A 21506-nucleotide genomic window follows, 5' to 3' on the forward strand; every position below is an offset into this window, starting at 1 on the left:
CAGTGTACATAGTGTTGGCAGTGTCCTGTCCAACACCCAAATCAGCCATAAGGCGTCTGAGCCATACACACTTAACAGTAGTTGTGAAGACTGTCCTGTACACAGCCTCACAACTCGAAGTGGCCACAGTAGGTTGCTTCTTGCTTAACCATGATATACATGAACTGCCAAGCATGAAACAAAAACCACTTGTGGACACTCGTATGTCAAAACAACCAGCCCAATCTGAGTCCGAAAAAGCATGTAAGTTTAGCGGCAATGATCCCCCCTTGGGATAAAACAAGCCAAGATGTAAAGTGCCACTAAGGTAACGGAAAATCCTCTTGACAGCCTGCCAATGCTTAGACCCTGGGCTATTCATAAATCTACTGACCTGTGAGACTACAAACTGAATATCTAGCCTCGTGTTGCATACATAAATGAGGCAGCCAACAGTAGTTTAATAAAGAGTGACATTAGCAGGATCACCAGCATCATGTAGACTCAACTTCAAACATGTTTCCATGGGAGTGGCAATAGGTTTGCAATCCTCAAGTCCAAACTTACATAGCAATGTCTTTATGTAACTTTTCTGACACAAGGCAATACCACCATCACACTGCTTAAACTGTATACCCAAGTAATGATGAAACAGTCCCAAATCTTTCATCTTGAAAGTAGCATTCAAATCAGCCTTAAATGCAGCAATATCTCTCTCATTTGGTCCAGTGATCAGCAAATCATCAACATAAAGAACCACAATGAGAAGTACATCACCCTCGCGCTTTACATACAAATGTGCTTTCTGTTGGACTGTTACAAAAGCCTCGTTTAACCAAATGAGTGTCAGCTTTCTCATACCAAGCACGAGGAGATTGCTTCAACCCATACAAAGCCTTCTTACATTTGCACACTTTGTCCTCTTGTCCTTTTATGAAAAAACCACGAGGCTGCGTTACATAAACTTCCTCAAATATGTCACCATTCAAGAAAGCAGTAACAATGTCTGATTGATGTACATCCCAACCAAAATGAGCTGCCAATGCACATAGAAAACGTACAGTAGTCATACGACAAGTGGGAGCAAAAGTCTCTTCATAATCTATGCCTTTTTGCTGTGCATAACCTTTTGCAACAAGTCGAGCCTTATGGCGATCGATCTCACCATCGGGCTTGCGTTTTAACTTGTAAACCCACTTTGTACCAATGGCCTTTTTGCCAGGAGGCAAATCACATAAGGTCCATGTGTCATTTTCTATAAGTGCATCATATTCTGATTGCATGGCAGCCATCCAATTTTCTGAATTCTGTGCATCATCAAAAGACAGAGGCTCCTCATAAATGTCATAAATGTCCTCTGAGCTTATATTACTGTCTCTAAAACATGACAGCAAGGGTTGAACAGAATCTTCCACAAACACTACATCCCGAGAAACCAGAATACGTTTTGTTTGCGGATGATACAACCTATAACCTTTGCTTTCAGCACTATAACCAACAAAAATACATTTGATAGCCTTATCATCCAATTTTCTGCGCTGCACTTGTGGCACCAAAGCATATGCCAAACAGCCAAAAACACGCATGTGCTCAATAGAAGGCTTTCTATCATGCCATGCTTCATATGGAGTAATAGATTGCAAAGCTTTCGTAGGACACCTGTTAAGTACATAAGTGGCACACATGATGGCCTCAAGCCAAAAAGAATGTGGTAAAGCTTGACTTTTGACCATACATCGTGCCATTTTCGTAAGTGACCTATTTTTCCTCTCAGCAACACCATTTTGCTGAGGTGTATAAGGCCCTGTACATTGGTGTTTTATCCCACGATTAGCAAGAAATGCATTAAATTCATGAGACATATACCCCCCCCCTCGATCGGAAGGGAGGGTGTCCATAGTACATTTCGAGACATTTTCAGCCATAGCCAGAAATTCTTTGAAGCACATAAAAACTTCGGACTTCGCTTTAAGCGGAAATACCCATGCATGCCTGGAGTAATCATCAATGAAAGTCACGAAGTACAGGTAATTGCCCAAGGACGGAGTTTGCATGAGCCCACAAACATCACTATGCACAAGCTGCAACCTGCATGTGGCCCGAACTAAACCATCCTTTGGAAACTTAGAACGCTGCATCTTACCCAAAATACAGCCTTCACAAACATGTTTGAGAGGTGCTTCAAGAGGTGCCAAAGAAGGAACCATATTAGATTTCTGCAAACGCAGCAAACTGGCAAAATTCAGATGACCAAAACGTGCATGCCAAAGTTTTGCATCTGAAATAGCCCTTGAATCTGCAACAGCATTTGCAAAATTTTGTCCACACTTGTCGTACAAAGTGAGCTTATACAGCCCACGGCACAAAAGGCCAGATGCAACAATTTTATCACCAAAACTGAGATCATGAACTGTACATCTGTCATCCACAAATTTGACTACAAGTCCAAGTCTAGCAAGTGCGGATACAGACAAGAGATTCTTCTTGATCCCAGGTACATAAAGTGCATCAACAGCCATTAGCAGCAGTGAGCACAATCTTTCCAACTCCCTGAACTGGATAAGAGGCGTTGTTGGCACAAGTGGTAGAATTCCCATGAGGGATAGACTTGAGAGAGGTAAACAATTCACGATGTTAGGTAATGTGCTTTGTAGCACCATTGTCGAAATACCACACCTGTGAATCTGCAGCAACTGACAAGCATACATCATGGACAGCAGGATTGTAAGTGCACTCTGCGCTAAAAGCCCATTCTGCATCAACATCAGCATCACAGTCTCCTTTCACAGAAGACTCAACAATGGCTGCATTTATAGTGAAACCAACATTTGCAGTGGAACCACCCTCTTTCTTCTTAGCCTCTTTGGCCTTCAACTTAGGACACGACTTGATCAAGTGATCATTGGCTTTACAATAATGGCAACGCATCTTCTTTTTGCCCTTATCACCAAAATTGCCAGACGAAGTGCTGCCAGCAGAAGCATTAGGAACAGAATTTTTGTCACTCGCAGAAGAACCATAAGAAGTGGCTGCATTGCTGTTACCACCCTTTCTTTGAGAAGAAATAAAAGCCTGTTCAACTGCACGCTGCCTAGTCCTGTTTTATCTGGAAAGTGACTCTTGCAACAGCAATGTGCATAATGCATCAAACTTGACAACTTCAGGATTTCCTTGGGTCATAAGTCTCCAAGTACTAGCAAAAGTCTGGTAGAGAATCTGGTAAGGCATCAAGAACAGTCTGCACGAGGGAACTGTCTGAAATGACTTCACCTACAGAAATGAGTTGCTCATTGATATCCTTGATACTAGCAAGGAAAGTGTCCATGTCATCTTCCTCATGCATAATCTTTGACTCCAGCTCTTTACGCAACAAAGCAATTTTAGCCTCATTGCGACTTGCATAAAGACCTGCTAGAATATACCAAGCCTATTTTGCAGATTTTGCTAAACGGATGTGAGGAACAATCGTGCGCTTCACAGACAACGCAATCAATGCATAAGCCTGCACGTCCTTAACATCCCAACCAACTTGTTCTGCCGTAGGCAAAACAACTTTAACAGCAGCAAGACCTGCAACATCCTCAACATCGTCTACATCCTCAAAACCAGGACATACATCAATGCCCTGCACAATGTTCGAGACACCCTTTGACACAAGAACATGTTGAATCATATAAGCCCACATAGGGTAGTTGTCCCCATCCAACCTGTCCTCAACAGCAAACATCTTGAACACATCTGTGTTGTTGTTGTCAGCCATGGTAAATGTTGCACCTGATGTGAAAACTTCCCGAAAGTAGGAGAAACGGAGCGGGAACAACCTGTGCTATATAGCACAAACCGTAGAAGGCTATAAGGCACCTGTTATGCAGAAAACAACACTGACAGAAATTCTGCACAAAATGACGAAATAGCCTGTGCGGTACTGCCTGTAGTGGAAACGGAGGCCGAAATGAGCCCAAATCAAAATTCTGGGCATACCAAGCTCTTCGAGCCCTCCCAAAATATTTGTCCACCTACGAACGCTTGCCAAACTTCACTGAAATCGGAGAAAGTGAGCAGGCGTGTGCTGGAGCAGCTGGCGACTAAGCCCGGGAGGACGTGACTTGCTCTGATACCAATTGTTGCAATTAGGGTCGCAGAGAAACACACACAGCTTGGAGAAGATGAAGGAATCTCAAGGCACACAATAGAGAGTGTATTACTTAGTGCGCAATGGAAAGATAGATAGTCCTAGAGTGATGGGCGTATATACAATGCTCGGGGGAAAAAACTTCCTAAAGAGGGAAAAAATACCCCAGCGGTCCTAGTGTGTTCACACACATCACTACCACATGTATATGGTAACACTAATCACAAGCGCACATACATAGATTTATTGACCATCCGCACTCCAATCAAACCTACATATACATACAGAATAGAGGGTAATCACACAAGATTAGAGCGAGATTAACCACTAATTAGTTATGATCTAGCTAATCAAAGCATCATTAAAATCATAGAGTATGAGAGAGGCATAGTGAAAGAGAATTAAGCATTGATTAGTGTTAATCAAGTCACATGAGCAAGAAGAATCTCAAAGACTATATAGCCATACACCTCTTGAGCTCTCACTAAAGAGTGAATAAGGCTGAGAACCCTAATTCCATTTACACACTACCTTAATATACTTAGGGTAAAAATATGCATTGTCCGAGTGCTCAAGGCCTTTTCGGCTTCACAACTTACTGAATCTGCAACCTAAGCACACTAACTCGCCTATTCTTTATAGCTTAGAACTCTCATTGAACCCGTAACTCATTACAAATATTACAATGGGTTGAAATAAAACAAAAGTTTACAATACATAGCCAGTGTAGAAAAATGTGAAAAATGTGTAAGTCCAATCTTTACTGGTTCTTTGTATTCATCTTTGATGTGCATTCGTAAGGCTTGAGCCTTTAGCACCTTTTGTTAACTTACGGTGGCTCAATTAACACCTAGTGTCACCAAAAACTTTTTCCCAACCAATAGAAGGACACGTCAAAAATCCCTCAATTTTTTGTGTCTAGATGGGAAGGATTTACCGATCTTTACACTAAACTGTGTGTAAAATTTAGCAATTTTTCTTTGAATAGAGAGGCCACCAACTCCTTGAATACTTGGCTCATTAAGAGCATGTACATACAATGTGCAGGAAGGATATTCATAAAAGTCAAATAGTATCCCCACGGGACTTTCATGCTGCCCAATCTGGTGTAACCCCTACTTACATTAAATACAGTTTAATTACATACAAGAGAACATAAGGAACCAGAAAACCAAAAACTCTTATCACCACAGATTCCCCTATAAGTACTTTGATGATACATTATGAGTTCAAAAACCCTATGCAAAATTTCTTCCTTTCTAAGAACCCCATCTACCTTGTGAACCTCATTGTAGATGATATCAATATAGTATTTCAAGAAAAGGTACTAATCAGCGTCTCATTTCTATCCCAAGAATTGGAAATCCACCAACGAAAGGTGAAGGAAAGACAAAAGATAAGATTTCCACATTGCCATGCAAAACTCCAAGATATTTGCTTAAGGGAAGCAACATGTCAATCGCCTGGACTCACAAAGTTATCATCTCCCACATATTAAATTGTAATTTCATCAATGTTGCTGAAGAAATTCAAAAATCGGTCAAAGATTTTTGCCTCAATGGTTTTGAGAGGGTCATATTTATGGAGGATTATCAATGCCTACTTATGTAACTGATAAAAAAAATCCCTTCATGTGTTGAATTAAGGAAACAACCAACCACAACAATGGTGTGCACTGTGACCACTATGGGGTAAACCCTAAACCTAAGTGCCTCCATACCCCAATACTCTAGTCCTCTAGTGCGGGAAGAAAGGAGGGCGTCTTCAACACACATCATAATAGGTGACACATGTATGAACCAGCATTTAAACAAAGTAAACATAAAGTCTCTCTTCTCTCAATTGATTTTTCTATATGGAACTCACCATGTAATTACAATCTTATAGCTAAGGAGATGTGGTAGTTAAGAGAGTTCTATATTAAGTGGTGTAGAACTACGGATGTTTGTGGTGGAGGCAAGTAACAACACAAGCACTTTCATACCCGCATTCCAAAATTTGAATTAATGACTAAGTTTTAACATGGATTTTCCTATTTTGTCATTTCTTGCCTCCACACACACACACACACACACACACACACACACACACACCATGAATGTTACCCCCCACTAAATAATTCTAATCTAGCAATTTGTCATGCCTTTAGAGGACTAGTAGCTCCTACTTCTAGTAAGCCCTACTTAATAGCATCAGTTGCATAATCACTCTCTAATGCATGAGTGATGTAGACATGTTCTTAGACATCATTGAGCCCCTAGCTCCTTAAATAATTAATGATTAATTAGAAAAAATTAGGTCATTGCACAAGTATTTTCCTCCAATCTATCTCCTTATACGTTTTCTCTGACATAGTTCTTGCCCAATCACACTTGTACAATCAATGTAATACCCAAATAGGATCAATATTGGTGCAATTCTCCCATTAGATTTGTGTATGGAGTGATTGTGTTTGCATTACCACATTGTGAGAGCTGAAGCTCACTGTGTGTGCAAAAAGCTTGGCTCAAGCTTTCTATTGACTCCTCAGGCACTTCATTTGGAGTTCCAATGGATTTTTGTTTGAAGCCATAAACTCAATGTAATTTTTGTGGCTAACTCTCTCAACAACCAAATTAGTTTGTTGAGTTGGTTAGAGGTCTGCTCTCATTGATTTACAACTCATTGAAATCTCAAGTTCAAAGGGAAATTTTACAACTTTGATCTAGCCGTGGTTCTTGTAGCGAAAAGGAAACAAGCTTTTAAGTACGCCCGTTATAGTTCAACCCTTGAGACATGCAAGTATGGGTGGTGGGTGCGACCTGATAAAAGTATCTGGTGCTTTGCTACCCCCCCCCCCCCCCACCCCCCCCCCCAAAAAAAAAAAAGGGGCTTACTTGGCTAGGTTCCACATGGGCTATCTGGCGAGCCAAAGCATCCCCTCCGTAAATACCAAGGGATCATTTATCGTTTGGGATTTTCCTACAATGCCTATTAGAGCAAGAGTGGAGGGTGAACTTCATGCCACAGCCTGCCTGGGCTGGAAGCAATTGTGTGGGAGCAGCCACTTCCTTCCAAGTGGGAGAGACGAGACGTTGGCCTCCGCACTTTTTCTCAGAAGGTGCCCTAGTCTACTTGCAATTTTCCTTCTCCACTCTTCACCACCCATGAGCAAACCTGCAGATAGCTCTCCATGCTTTTTATTTCTTCAAGTTCGCCATTCCCACTCCAAGGACCAGAGGCTTGGGTGATTCCCTCAACCCTTCGAATCCCCATATGGCGTATCACACTGCAAGATCGTTTTTAAATGCCAAATGTCACTCCCACTCCAAGGACCAGAAGCTTGGGTGATTCCTCAACCCTTCGAATCCCCACATCATCTTGAAAACGCCGTAAGGTTTTAGCAGAATTTTGTTCCCAAAGAAATTGAGAGTTTATTATTGAAATTGCTATTTTAGGTAAAAATTCTTACAACTCGTTGCGAAATTTTCAAGGAATTGCATAAAATTTTGGATTGGATCGAAAGAAGACATTCTTCAGCATTTAAGAATTATTTATGGACATGAAGATTGCTCTTGGGCTTTTAGGATAAAGCTTAAGATGAGAAAGAGTACGAGTTTTAAGCCCATTGCGTCCTTCGGACAACTTGATGCTCTATGGTGATGATATTTTGCTTATCAACATGCAAAAATTCGTTATTTGGGTTGATTAGAATACACTGGTTTCGAATGTATTCTAATTTCGAAGAGCTTTTCTTTGTAGGTCTCATGGCACACGGCCCCTTTTTCTCTACATTGGCAAAACTCTTCAAGCTTTTCAGAGACATGCTATCAGCTAGCTCCTTTGATTCACTTGTTTCTCTACAATTTTAGTATTTTTTACAAGTTTGATAGCTGTTTTGTCGCATAGGCAATGGCAAAAAATTAATAATAATCATGAACAAGCTCAGGAAGAACAAAAGTCATTCCTAGAGCTGTGTGAGGCACACTAAATAAAAGCTTTTGGTAGGAGGTTACACAGTGGTGTTCTGCAATGATACAAATGATACTCCGTTTTGTACAACGTTGGCACAGCCAGAACAAAAAGGTGCTTGTCAGATGTAAGTTAACTGGTTAGAATGCTTCCTGGATGAGCTGCCAATTTCAAAGAGCAGACTTGAAGTGAGCTTTCAGCACAGCATCCTGAACAGCTTTGTGTAACTAACTCCCATCGTTTTCCTGACCGCAGGTGGATCTCAAAAAACTTTAACTGCCGTCCTGGGTGTGTCCAAAACTGATTGCATTCAATTCCAAAGGAAAGGGAACAAGGTTGGGTTGTTAGCTCCTATGAACGTTCTTCTTTTGGCTTTCTTAGCTCGACTGATTTTTCCACAAGTGCCTTGTATTTCCCCTTCACCTCATGCAGCTCAGCTTCCAATTCAGCAACCTGCTCAAAAATAGTAAACAATGAGCTCACCTCTTTACAAGGAACAGAAATAATTAGCACCCAATGAAAACCTCACCTTCGACTTCAAAACCTCCTCACGACTCTTGTACTCTTCACACCTGACAATATAGCAAGGGCTAGGTCACTTTGTACAGTAGAGTTCCATTGATCAGGACCTTTGATGATCACAAGAAACATTACCTTTCCCTCAATTCATTCAATTCCTCAGAAACTTCCTCCATGTTAATTTCGGAGTTCTCCAGAGTGGACGGTGTATCTCGATTCCGCACGACAATAGCTTGCTGCAAGTAGCAACACAATTGAGGCCCAACAATCTGTAGAGTTCTAATGAGCAAAAGTTTACAGGTGGTTACTTGATGTGCGAGAGAATTTGAGGCTGAGAGCTTCGGCCGCTTTGAGCAGCTCGTCTCCTCAGTATTCAACACATCATTAGACCTCTTTCCTGTACATCAGTACCCAACACATCACTGGACCTCTTTCAAGATTAAAACTGAGGGCCGCATCTCCACGATGTAGCTCCCAATAGACACTCTTACCCGCATGCACCGAATCCACTAAGATAAGGGGATCCGCCCCAGGCTGTGGCGGCGTCGAAGGTGCTGAGGATTCACCCTGTTTACCTTCACTCTGTGTCCCTGCTCACGCCAAATACAGCTAGCTCAGTTTAGTGCTTGTGTTCTTTAAATTTAGATGAGCAAAAAAGTTACCTGCATGACCTGCAGCTTCACTTGGAGAGGCAGAAGAGCGGTTTTTACTCGACTGCTTTGGGGCTTGATACCCAATCAAGTTGCAGTGCAGATTCCTGCCAAGGGTCCAGATAAAGGTTATTAGCTAGCCTTCATATACAAGCAGTAAAGGCAAGCAGCCGGCATAAGGGCAAGCAAGATAATTTCTTCTAGGGGTTGACAATTGACCACGGTCACATGTGGAGCTCACCAGTACTCTACTGTCATCTGCTTTAGCCTTGTTTCTAATCGCTGCAAAATTGGTGTTCTCTCAAAGTCTTGCTTGTCATGTGCTGGCTCCATAAAGTTCGCTTCCAGTACCCCTAAATCAAGGATCTGTCTCAGGCTAAACCGGTATAATTGCTAATAGTTCCAAAAATAAGTTCATTTGTTTGAAGGCTAAACATTCAGATTTTACCGCTGCCTGAAGTCTCAAATGAGCTAACCAAACACTTACCAACAACACCTCTTCCTCTGCTGCTGTTTTCTTGAAAGACTTTCCAAAAAGGCTAAAACCAAAAAGCAACAAATATGAGAAATCGCCAACCACCATATTCAATGATCACAGTAACAGGCCTCAAGAGTCCGATGAGACATACATACAACGAGAAAGGAAATAAGGCAACGACAGAAACTAACTCCAAAAACCAATTATTGAGAGATACCATGATCAAACGGTTCTTATGGTAGACATTAAATCCATGCACGCTAACCAGGGGAGCTTCTTTGGCAAAACCAATGGTTGTAACCACCGACACCTACATTATGAAAGATTAGCCCACCAAATACAGGCTCTGGAATCCCCACCAGGTTGCTAGGATGGGAGTCCAAAATAATCATACAATGAGAAGAAAAGTGAATGTCATTATGATCCCTTTGAAATGACTGGGTGTCTATGAATATGCAATTTTACACTTCATTCACACGTCTGTGGCATGGTTTTAGCAAGCATGAACAATTTACCTCTTTGTAATTAAAATCCTTGGTGTTTGGTTTGTACAAAATGCGTTCTGCAAACTTGAGATCATCCGCGATGCTTAGATGCTCAACAATCTTGCCTCGTAAAATTATTTGGAAGTTTGGTGGCATTTGCAAGTAGAGAATGGATGCATAAGCCTATCACAACCAATTTTGCTTCATGAGAACCACTTCATCAAGTAAAAAAAGGGAGTGTCAATATGAAGCTCACCCTTAATGAAAAGCGTAGTCTATTCGCTATATGCCCATTGGTCAACTGCTTTTGTAAAGAATCGTTCTTTTCTGGCTTTGAAGTGCCTCTCACTTGAATATCCTGAAGGAAAATTGGATGCATATTATCTGTTTCATGCTATTTTGAAGTCAATTAATGATTAAAATATTCTGAAGAAAGTCAACATGTTCTAGCAGACCTATCACAAATCTATATCCAAACAAGTTGATTGCCTCCTAATTGCTTCAGAAAAAACATAGCTAGTAGAAAAACGAAAGTGCCATGCTACCTGCTTGTCCGTGTCAAAATCTAGCTCTAGTTCACCATCATCGTTCATCCACAAATTGTAAACAATAACTTTTGTCCCATGCTGTCCTAGGTCATCAAACTGCAAAAAAATATCATTCACAAAATGGGAGAAATATAGTCAGCAAACATTCAAGCCCAGTAAGGGAGGTATCCAAAGAGGAAAGTGTTCCAATTTTAGCAATTCATGTATTAGGATGGACTAGAAGAGCTCTTGAAAATATATACCCCAGTCCTTAGAGCTCTCTTCAAACATCACCTGCTTCAGAAGCTCAGCCTCGGTAGCATAAGGAGACCACTGTAGCACAGTCGAAAAATTTCTTGTCCAATCTTCTTGAGTAGTTCGCAAAAGTTTCTTTGGTTTCCCATTCTTCAATTCAAAATCAACCTTTGAAAAAACACAACACAAGTTAAAACAAACTAGTAACATTTGAAGGTTATTTGACTAGCCATTTTCAAGAAATTACCATGGGGACTACTATATCTTCGTGACCGGTAGCTCGAAGAAATGTGTATGAAAGCAGACCCACACTTTGAGTGATAAACCTGATAAAAAATCAGAATAAAATGAGTCCATAGACATATATGCCAATTGAGAGTATCTATAAAGAAGAACAAGAATGGTCTTTAATCATAATGTTGAACAAAAATTACAGAAACCTGTCTCCAACACAACGACTGAAAACAATGGCATCTGCTCCGAGTCTCATCGTGCTTGTCTTGAATCCATTGCCATCTGGAATTAACATGTACACAAGCTATACATAAGCATGAAACATGGAGTGTCCAGCATCTAACAGTCGACTTTAAAAACCTTAGGCCAGAACAAAAAAAAATTCCAAGAGAAACATGAAATTGAGAAGACCTTAGTTGAAATTTGGATACATAAGAATTAAGAGTTAGTTGTTTCGAATGATATTTGATGACTTTTTGAGAAAGAAATCTTGAACCTCGTGGTTGTTAAGAGCGCATGATATGAATGTGGGAGACAAGGAGATCTCTAGCACACACACACACTCCATGGTGAAAAATAGAGTGCTCAAGTGAGAGCTAATAACTGTGCGCTAATACGCACAACATCACAAAGCACTATCACACAAACGCAACGAAATAAGAGAGACAAAATTACAAAGAGCAAGTCTTGCTCAATTAGTCTTATCATTATGATAATTGTAGCAGGGCTACAGTGTCACTTGCATAGACAAGCAGTTCCACTTACAGTTGGTCTTGGGTTCACACTGGATGGACTCTCACTTGGCAGAGACACGGGCGGTGGTCTAGTAGACACCATAGCCTGTTCACCACCACCACAGCTCGGGGATAGACGTAGCTGGACTGTCAGGGATATTTTGCTAGCCGTTGGTGGCTCTTAATGATTTATATGTGTAGTTGGTTCTAGTCGTTATATACACCATACTTTCTATGAGTCTAATCTCTTGTGTCTAGCACCTCACCAGGGTGGTCTCGTACGATCACGTACGTTTTGTCCACGTACGAAGACGTACGGTACTCATCGAACTAGAAAATTTTATGTTGTACGACATGGTTACGTACGTTCAAAAATAAAAACACGCAATTCTTAACCCTAGATTTTACACTTGGGACAATTAGAGAATTGATTATCACATTGGACAAGAAGGCAACTTGCAAGTCCGCTCTTCGTCGAGCTTCTTGGTGCGCATGTCCGCATAGGATGGACCCGTCCACCCCTCATGGACCGACAGCCGCAATAGCTTTCACGATCCTCTTCCACCCTGTTTATGAGACCACCTTGAAAAGTCCGTCCGAGATCAACGTTTTTTAAGCCGGTCAAACGGACTTATTAAAATAAAAAAAAGGCCGGACGGAACGGACGGGACGTCCGGACGGGACAGGACGGGACAAGCCGTACGACGGACGAGAACAACCCTGCACCTCACATCTGCACTTTCCCTGCGCAGTGGAGTCTCAACACCCCCATTGTCCTTGTGAGTCCTGGGCTTGGAGCTAAGTGTGCTTCCAGCCAGAGTCTGTAGTGGTTCCATGTGTTAGTCGAGTTCCATTGAGTTCTAAGTCTATTGTTGTGTCTTTGAGTTGCTTGTTCCATTGCTCTATTGTGTTTTCTTTCTATTGGAGTGACGTTTCACGCATATTGCATTGAGGATCGCCCACAATAGAGAGCACGGCACACTTTTTCTCCTACAAGTGCTTTCATTTTGGCACGCCCTGTTGGACCTAACTAAAGTCTCACTCCACTAAGGATACATGGCCAAGGAGCTAGCTGGTTCAGCCCCTCGCCTGGTCTACTCTGCCGGTCTGGTCCAACTTAGCTTAGTCCACCTTCGGCCTAACCAGCTTGGTCTAGTCCACCTTCGCTCTCGTCCAGTCCATCATCGCCTCGTCCACCTTGGTCTAGCTGGTCTAGTCTCTCGCCCCTGTCTAGCTCGAGTGGTCTAGCTGATCTACCCTGGTATGGTCCAGGCTGGTCAAGTGGGTCTAGAGTATCCAGCAAGTTCAAGGGTCTTGGTGCCCAAAGCTTGGGTAGGTCTGTTGCAACTGCATGACACATACAAGGCAGTCTAGAGATCGAACAAGCCCCCTAAGGAGTCCTTTGCAATAAAGTCCTCCACCCCTACTACCTCTACCTCCTCAAGCATCTCTGTCAACCAGCTCCTCACCACCTTCCCTAGTACACTTTCCACCAACAATGTTACAAAAGGCTCCTAAGCAAAAGGCTCCTGAGCAAGCAACAATGGAGGAGCTAACAAGCATTCTGGCTAAGGTGAACATAAAGTTTCCGACTTTCAAAGGACTCTCCACAAGGGATGCAAAAGACCATGCTAGGAGATTTGTATCTTTGCACTGGTCTTGGCCTCAATAGAGATGATGCCTACCTAGTGCTCTTCCCATCAACCTTGGAGGCCTTAGCAGATAAATGGTACAATCAATTTGCTGAGAACCACTTTACAACTTCGGCAACTATAAGGCAACAATTATGTGAAGCTTTCAGACCAGGTGATTTTCAAGAGAAAGTCTTGGATGAGTTGGAAAACTTGGTGCTCCGACCTGATGAGACATTTGCAAAACTCATGAACAAAGTCTCTAGTGGCCAAGCTTCCCCAACAACCAAAAGAATTCATGGTCAAGAAGTGGGTGGAGAAGGCTCTCCCCAACATGTCTCAACAGAAGCTACGGGAGACTCCGACCTGAAACCATTCTGGTGGAGTTTGTCGTGGCCGCTGCAAGGATAGAGGAAGCAAGATGGTTATTCAAGGGACCCCCCTAAGGTAGAATCCGCCTCAGTCCTCATGGAAAGAGCCTTTGACCCCCTCAAGGTTGTTTCAAAACATACGTATGGATCCGTTCCGTACCGTACGGCTGTTCTCTACGGATTGTTACGGATCGATCCATGTAGGGCAGTTTTTTTGAAAAAAAAAAAAAAAAAAGGGAGATTAGCTTTGTGTGCCACTTTGCAGACACAAGATGAAAGAGGAGGAATTGCATGCATTTTTTAATTTTGCCAATCTTACAATTTATGCCAGAATCTATTATGACAACAGGATGACTAGAATGTATGCCAAATGTGGGTTCGGGGCCATTAAAATGAGATTTGATGCCTACAGACCAAGATGCAGTGATGTTGTAAAATTGCACTTTAATAGGCCAAAATTGTAGTGCTTGATATGCTCTCCGTGCCTGTCTTTACAGCTCGTCAATTGGAGTCCGAACAAAGGAGATATGGAAAGTGGATATATTTCGAAGGCCCATTCTGTTGTTCTTGGATCCACCTCGCAATGTGTATCGAGGAAGTTGAATCAAGTTTAATGGGGGTATGATTGCTAGTAATTGAAAAGGGCTATGACATGTGCGTTATAGTGCGCAAATCAGGCATTCACTGCTCAACTTAAGGCAGGTTTATTTTTTTCCGAAGTTTTGGACATCCATGAGCAAGGTAAATTAATGTTGATGCAATTAAAGTTGTGACGATATTTGGCCAAAACAAGTTGATCTTGGATCTGCCTTGGCTATTAGTATGCCAATAGTGGTGCGCTTCAATCACGGCACGAAGCCTGCTTGAGGAGCTGTGTTGACAATGCTTCAGTTGATAAGCATGCCAAATGTGGTGGTCTTCAGGATATTTCAGTTAATATGTATGCCAAATACTGGGGTTTGCGAGGATTTGGTATACAAGGCTTGGGCTTGGGGGGTTGTTGGCAACACTTGATGTGCTTAGCATTGCCTTGGTCGATATGTACTCTAAATATGGTGACTTGACAAAAGCATCACTTGTCCTAGGCAGTGCTTTTGAGATTTCTATGCCGATTGAGGTAAGGGATCGTCCAAAAAAGATGGCGTGCTTGGTGGTGCTTTGATCGAATATGTATGCGGGCCAGGGGCTATCGGAGAAAATGTTGTGCCTAGCTATGCTTTGGCTGATGTGTAAGCCAAGACGGTGTAGTGGACTAGCCGGCCGCCCATGGGTCATATGAATGATTGCTTGGATTTATTTTATTGAAAGGAAATAGCCCTTTCACAAAAAGGGACAGTCAAGGCGTCGTGACTGTCCAAAAAGGGGGGGGGGGGGGGGGGGGGGGAGATATGCATGTGGGAGGGTTAGGTTTAAGGGAAAAGAGGGGAATCGGACATAAGAGGAGGCGGTTCAGTCGGCAAGGGGAAGATCTCTAAGCTCTAGCTCTCTCTCTCTCTGGAGCTTTCCATCAAGGAAGGAGGCAATAGAAAGCAAGTTCTCTCTCTCGGCTCTCATTGAAGTGGACAAGGCAAGCTTCCTGAAAATCTAACACACGGGAAATTTAAGGGAAGAAAGGGTGCTCTCTCCCGATAGCACTCGCTGAAGGACAAAAGGGCAGGAGAAGGTTACAAGGAAGGGAAAAAGGGTCTTTTTTCATGGGAATCTTGAAGATTCAAGAGCAAGTGAGCCATTTAAGAGAAGAGTTGTGCTGGCAATTACGGGGTGCTTCACTTTTGGGGATTTTTTATTAGGGTTTTGCATATCAAAAGGCATAGGAGAAGAGTTGTGCTGGCAATTACAAAATGCTTCCATTTTGGGGATTGTTTATTAGGGTTTTGCAAATCAATTTGCATATCGACAATAGCGTATGCGATTGATTTGTAATAGGGTTATCAGAGATCATGAATTGATAGCTTGTGTTGGGTTCGTACGTCAATTATGCGTCATTTCTTTTTGTCTTTTAACCATAAATTGCGTTCCCAATCATGTCCGTCTTCTCAAATTACTCTCTAATCTTCACTATACGCTCTTATTAACCCTTGAATTCTCCCTATCTGCACCGGTTTCCCTTGGTTTGAGGCTACACTGACTATTCGTCTACAACCAGAAGCCTGGCGCTTTCCCGATCAACCCTGGAGAACCACGCACTCCGACAACGGGACTGAGGGTTTTCGATGCATTTCACACAAGTTTGGGCGAGTAAACTTTAGGCGAAAAGCATTGAACAGACTCTAGAGAAACAACAGTACGCAAGTAAATTTCTGTTCACTTCTCTCTCTCTCCTAACACCACACCGCAATGGGTTAGGAAATCGGCACCTACATTTGCATATGGCCAAGATACGGTAGAGTACACAGATGCATACACATACCTTGGTGTGGTATTTGCAGAGCAGCGGATGCTAGATTGTCCAGAGCCTCTACGACCTTGGGAGGGTTGGAGAGGATGTGTTCACAAGTGCAATTTCAGGAACCACGAACAAAACTTTGGCTCTTTGATACTGTGGTGGCTTCGGCTATGCTTTATGGGGTCCAGATTTGGGGACCATCTGTGGATCAGGATAATTGGAAGTCAATGGAGAGACCTTTGGTATCTATGATTTCCCGAATGATTAGAGCCAAGGCCTCCGTACCACACGCGATTACCCGAGTGGAACTAGCTGCCCCTCCGATAGAAATTGAAGCTCTTACCAGATCAGTGTCCTTTATACATGGTTTGTGGGATACAAATAATTGCCGATATACTAGACTGGCCCTCGAATCCTCTCAACAATTAGCAATGAAAGGGGATACATCATGCTGGTATGCGCAATTGTCCTCGTGGTTTCAGAGACATGGGTTCAGTATGGAAAGATTACCCCCCTTCCAATACTCTCTTGCGGCTCCATCACTGGCAATTACACGAACGGAGATTAATAAAATCATCCGTCAGGATCTTATACAGTTGGATACTAAGAGGACATGGGTAGACCCTACACAAGAATTGGGCACGAAGATGGCCGACTACAAAGAAAACTTCCTACAACTATCTGAAGATGGATTTGTGATTCGCCCGAGCTACATGGATACCCACTTGTCTCATGGTTTGAGATGTGCTATTGGTCAGATTCGTACATCCTCACATCGGCTGGAAATTGAATTTGGCAGATTTAGGGGAATCCCACCTGAGAGCAGAATTTGCAAGTTATGCGGAATGGAGCCGGAGACAGAATTACACTACATATGCCATTGCACCGTATACTATGAGATACTTGGGCGTTTCCATTGCCTATTTAAAGAAGGCTTTGGACCTCTAGATAGAGTCATGCAATACCAAGATCAAAGATGCTTAGGCTTGTACCTACTGGAACTACATCGGCACGGGGATAATCTAATGAGAAGACAAAGAGCACTACAGCCTTAGAGGCAGATCACAGATTTCTTCGGATCGAGAGAAGCAGGAGTGGAAGGAGAAGTAAGAGGCCAGCAGCCAGCACAAAGGAGTACCCACATTCATACCAAAGGCACCCTCATTGACAGGGCGATTGAGCTTAGGAAATCGAGACGACCACGACCGAGATGCAGAAGCACACTTCACCGGAGGAGACTACAACAAAGGATTAGAAGCATTCTAGCCAGACACCTAGAATGCTCCTAAGAAGTTTATTTAATACTTTGTATTTAGTTTTTCACATTTATTTTCACACTTTCACACTTTTCACACTTAAGTACTTTAGTACTAAGGTACCCAGACATTGTAACAGATTCACCACTTTTGTATCAGTTTGGTCTCATAGGTCATTCTGGCCTTTTGAAGACGTTAATATATATCATTTCATTTCGTCTCTCTCTCTCTCTCTCTCTCTCTCTCTCTCTCTCTCTCTCTCTCTCTCTCTCTCTCTCTCTCTCTCTCTTGGAAAAAGTAAGGGCTGTATAATACTGAGTACAATATAATCCCCAACGGATGCCAAAATAGCCTATCACAGGGGGTGTACAAGCTGAATGTAAGGAGGAGAGCCACTATAGTGACAACTCGACTAAAACAATCTCATGGTGGTCGGTGTGACAACTGGAGGAGAAACCACCGAGGAGGGGCATAATGCCACGTAATCTATCCACCTGTAAGAGTGAAAAAGAGTGGGGATCGTGCCTGACGCCAAAGGAAGGCAAAATGGCGAGCCTCGGCTGCTCGAGATGCACCTGAGGAAGAATCCCACTGCCAAATCAAGGTGTGAATGATATCTAGCCAAATGGTAGTGAGGGTATCCTGAAGGAGCTGTGGAGCCGCACTGAGAATGTGGAGACAACGAGCTCTCCAAACATTCCATAGTGTAATACTAGTGATGACTGAAAAAACCTCATCACGTGTCTGAGAATCCCCCTGCCAAGCAATCTGTGGTAGCATAGCCAAAGTCCCTCACTGATAACCAGCCGAGGTAAGCATAAAGGCTGGATCTGTGTCTGAGCCCTCGTAAAAAAGATGGGGGCCGGGCATCGGCATCAACCATGAGACAGATCCCCAAGTAAGAAATCCATGTTGAACACCTGCTCTGCTAAGTAGAAAGCAAACTGCAAGCCACACTACATGGGAAGCTGAGCATGACCAAAGACAGTGTGCAGGTGACTCAAGGAGTCGCAAAGGACAGCGAGTACATAACGGATCATGACCCATAGTAGCTAGCCAAGTCCCAACTGGAAGTCTTGCATGCGCAATCATCCACATGAAAAAAGAAATACGACGAGCCGCATGTAAATCCCAGATGGCGGACCAAAACTGCTGCAGATAGGCATGAGAGAGACCTAGGTGTAACCAGAATTGCATACGAGTGGGCTGCTCTGGTTGTTGTCTCATCAATGCTAACCGTCCAATCCTAACAGTGTACTCAAAGAAGGATACCGGTGCACATGTAGGGTTAGAGGGAGGCCAATGCCACTCTCCTGGGTCCCAATATAGCTGAGATAGGGCACGACCCTCCCACACCCAAAGCCTCCAAAGTGGAGCATAAGCGGAAGCGAAACGAGGGTCAACACAATGACGCTTCCCGCGGGAGCCAACTACTCTGAATCCCTCCCATCAAGCTCCGGGAAGGATAGGATGTGGAAAGATGGCATCATATGTCAATCTAGCATGAATCCCCTCACACTGGTCATGCTCAGCCACATAGTCAGCACCAACAGCCCGTTCCTTCTTCTCACCCATCTACTACTCCAGCACCTCAGTAGTCTACAGGCGCTCCTCGAGCTCCAGCCCCTCCTGTTTCTCCCTCCGCTTCAGCTCACACTGAGGCAGCATGGCAGACAGTGGGTAGTAATCATTCCTTTCGTTCTCGTCAGCAACCAACAGCGCAGTCAGCTCCCAGTGTTACCTCTCCAGCTCCCTCTCAGGTTTCCACCACCCCCTTACCCCCTGCAGCTCCTCACCATTCTTCTTCTTCGCGACAGGACCACTTGCCTCTGCTAGCAGCTCCTCCTTCACCTGCAGTTCCTCAACCCGCTCCTTCCCCTCTTCCCGAGGTCCATGTTCCTATGCAGATGGATCATCCACCGCTCCTTCCTCTCCCTCCTCCTCCTCCTCCTCTTCCTCTCGCCCTCACTCTCCCCCCTCCGCCTCCTGGTCCTCCTCCTCCTTCAGCAGCTCATACATACGTCTCACGCAATTTTCTCAGTTGTTGCCGTCTTTCCTGGGACACTCATCGGGCTGAGATGTGCGGTGACTCGGAAGGACCATTGCAGGTGCAGCTCTATCTTCTGCATCACAAGACAGGTTGTGTTCCCTCTTTAGTAGGCAGTCACTCTCAACCTACCCATTCCTTTTTCCTTCCATTCCACGCTGGTCAAGAATGGTCCGAGGATCGGGTTCTACATTTTATGCACTCACAGACTATGGCTCAGATTCATTCATGGTTGTCTCCTTCCGCTCCTGATGTTTTGTCTCCTCACTACCCTTCATGTATTGGTGCTATGGAGTGGAGTGATGTTTATGCTTGCTATTCACTGCCTATGGTCATTCATGTATCCTCAGATGTGGTGCTTCCTATGTCTATGCGCATTTGGGGTGTCAAAGCTGCAGCATCGGTAATGCAATGTAAACAAGCTGAGGTCCGCAGTTGGTGCAATGAGACACCATATCTTAGAGAGGGTTGTCGGGTAGCTTTCCTACCGCCTGAAGCCCACCCCTTGGATGGCCTAGCTGCCTCCAAGAAGATGCGCAGTTAGTCAGATGCTATTCATACTCTTTCATGCAGTCTATAATTTTACATGTAGTTTCTCGGAATGCTAATGGTTTACAGCCTTCTCGGGTAAAAGGTTCCCGTAAGCTTATACTTCGCAGAGATTTACACTCTCATGTAGTGGGCACTCTCGATATATTGCTAGTACAGGAGCATAAGATTGCCACTCCTTTTGGCAATCTCAGCCCTGGGGCGCCCGCACTTTTTGGGAGCCTGCTTTGGGCCTTCATGGACAGAGTTGCAGTGTATGCATCTCAGTGGGACCACGTTACTTGGCCTCAGTTCAGCAGCTTGGCACCCTTGTCGCTGGCAGAGCAGTTTATGTTTCTATTCGGATTCAAGAATCTATCATTGGTTTTATGTCAGTCTACGCACCCACTACTCCTCGAGAGAGGGCTACATTTTGGTCCTCTTTGTCTATTGTTCTACCTACTGTAGACTCTTGGGTTGTTGGAGGCGACTTCAACAACATTGAGAGCGATTCTGATTGGCGAGCCACCACACCTCCAGTTCTGTCATCCATCTCTCCCAATGAGCAGCCAGCTTGGGATCGATTTCTTCTAGCTATTCAGGGCGTTGACGCCTAGCATATACCCTCTTTTGGTCACCACCCTACTACACTTCATTACTCTTGGGGGTTTCAGAGAAAGCAGGGGAGATCATTAGAGCGTCTTGATCGTTTTTACATTGGCCCTTGGGCAGCAACTCTAGGCGGATTCACTACTATATGGAGAGGGACCAGCCTCTCAGATCATTTACCCATCTCATTGTTTATCTTCTTCACTAGATCCTCTGCACAGACGAGAGGCTGCCGCATCCCTGACAGTGTTCTCACCACTCCGGTATTGCAGCAGCAGATTCATGACTTATGGTCCACGGATGCTTCTTATTGTGGACTCCCTGGAGAGTTTCTTGCTCATTGCATTACTCAGTCTAGTATTTACTGCCGTGCTCAGACCGCTATTATTCATCGTCAGTTGAGGGTACGCGAGTCTGATCTTCACATCCCTCTTGGTTCCACTCTGCGGTTACTAGAGGAGTGGCCTCAGGATGCTTATCTTTCTGGCCGACAGACAGAGCTCACAGAGGAGATTCGTCGCGTACAAGAGGCTAGGTCTGAGTTCACTCATCATGCTTCAGTGTCTCATTGGATAGCTAAAGCTGATCGGATGAATAAAGACTTCTTTGCTGCGCATAAAGAGCGCCCTCCTGGCACCACCCTTCGGACTCTGTGCTCAGTGGACACTACATATGCATCCTGATGTTCTACTTGATATGACTGAAGATTATTTTGAGACATTGGTCACTGCTGA

The 21506-nt window shown here is 43.7% G+C and overlaps 1 protein-coding gene across 4 annotated transcripts in view; it reads right to left on the reverse strand.

The window, feature by feature from the left end:
* Nucleotides 1–8003: 8003 nt before the first annotated feature.
* LOC147427305 (protein MICRORCHIDIA 2-like) overlaps nt 8004–21506 on the reverse strand; it is a 115939-nt gene continuing 102436 nt past the window's right edge. For 3 of the 4 annotated variants that reach the window (XM_086499361.1, XM_086499358.1, XM_086499359.1), the window contains exons 7-21: nt 11417–11492; nt 11224–11302; nt 11016–11144; nt 10740–10838; nt 10451–10552; nt 10225–10377; nt 9927–10019; nt 9719–9770; nt 9473–9584; nt 9244–9338; nt 9073–9171; nt 8890–8978; nt 8717–8817; nt 8592–8634; nt 8004–8515 (exon numbers count right to left, since the gene is read on the reverse strand). In XM_086499361.1, the coding sequence (XP_086355487.1) occupies nt 8414–8515; nt 8592–8634; nt 8717–8817; nt 8890–8978; nt 9073–9171; nt 9244–9338; nt 9473–9584; nt 9719–9770; nt 9927–10019; nt 10225–10377; nt 10451–10552; nt 10740–10838; nt 11016–11144; nt 11224–11302; nt 11417–11492 (1424 nt within the window). In that variant the 3' untranslated portion in view covers nt 8004–8413. The remainder of the gene's footprint in view (nt 8516–8591; nt 8635–8716; nt 8818–8889; nt 8979–9072; nt 9172–9243; nt 9339–9472; nt 9585–9718; nt 9771–9926; nt 10020–10224; nt 10378–10450; nt 10553–10739; nt 10839–11015; nt 11145–11223; nt 11303–11416; nt 11493–21506) is intronic. The other variant, XM_086499360.1, reaches the window with a different exon arrangement.

Source organism: Adiantum capillus-veneris, chromosome 24 (assembly GCF_014529385.1).
Source record: "Adiantum capillus-veneris isolate H3 chromosome 24, ASM1452938v2, whole genome shotgun sequence".
In the NCBI taxonomy this organism is placed as follows: domain Eukaryota; kingdom Viridiplantae; phylum Streptophyta; class Polypodiopsida; order Polypodiales; family Pteridaceae; genus Adiantum; species Adiantum capillus-veneris.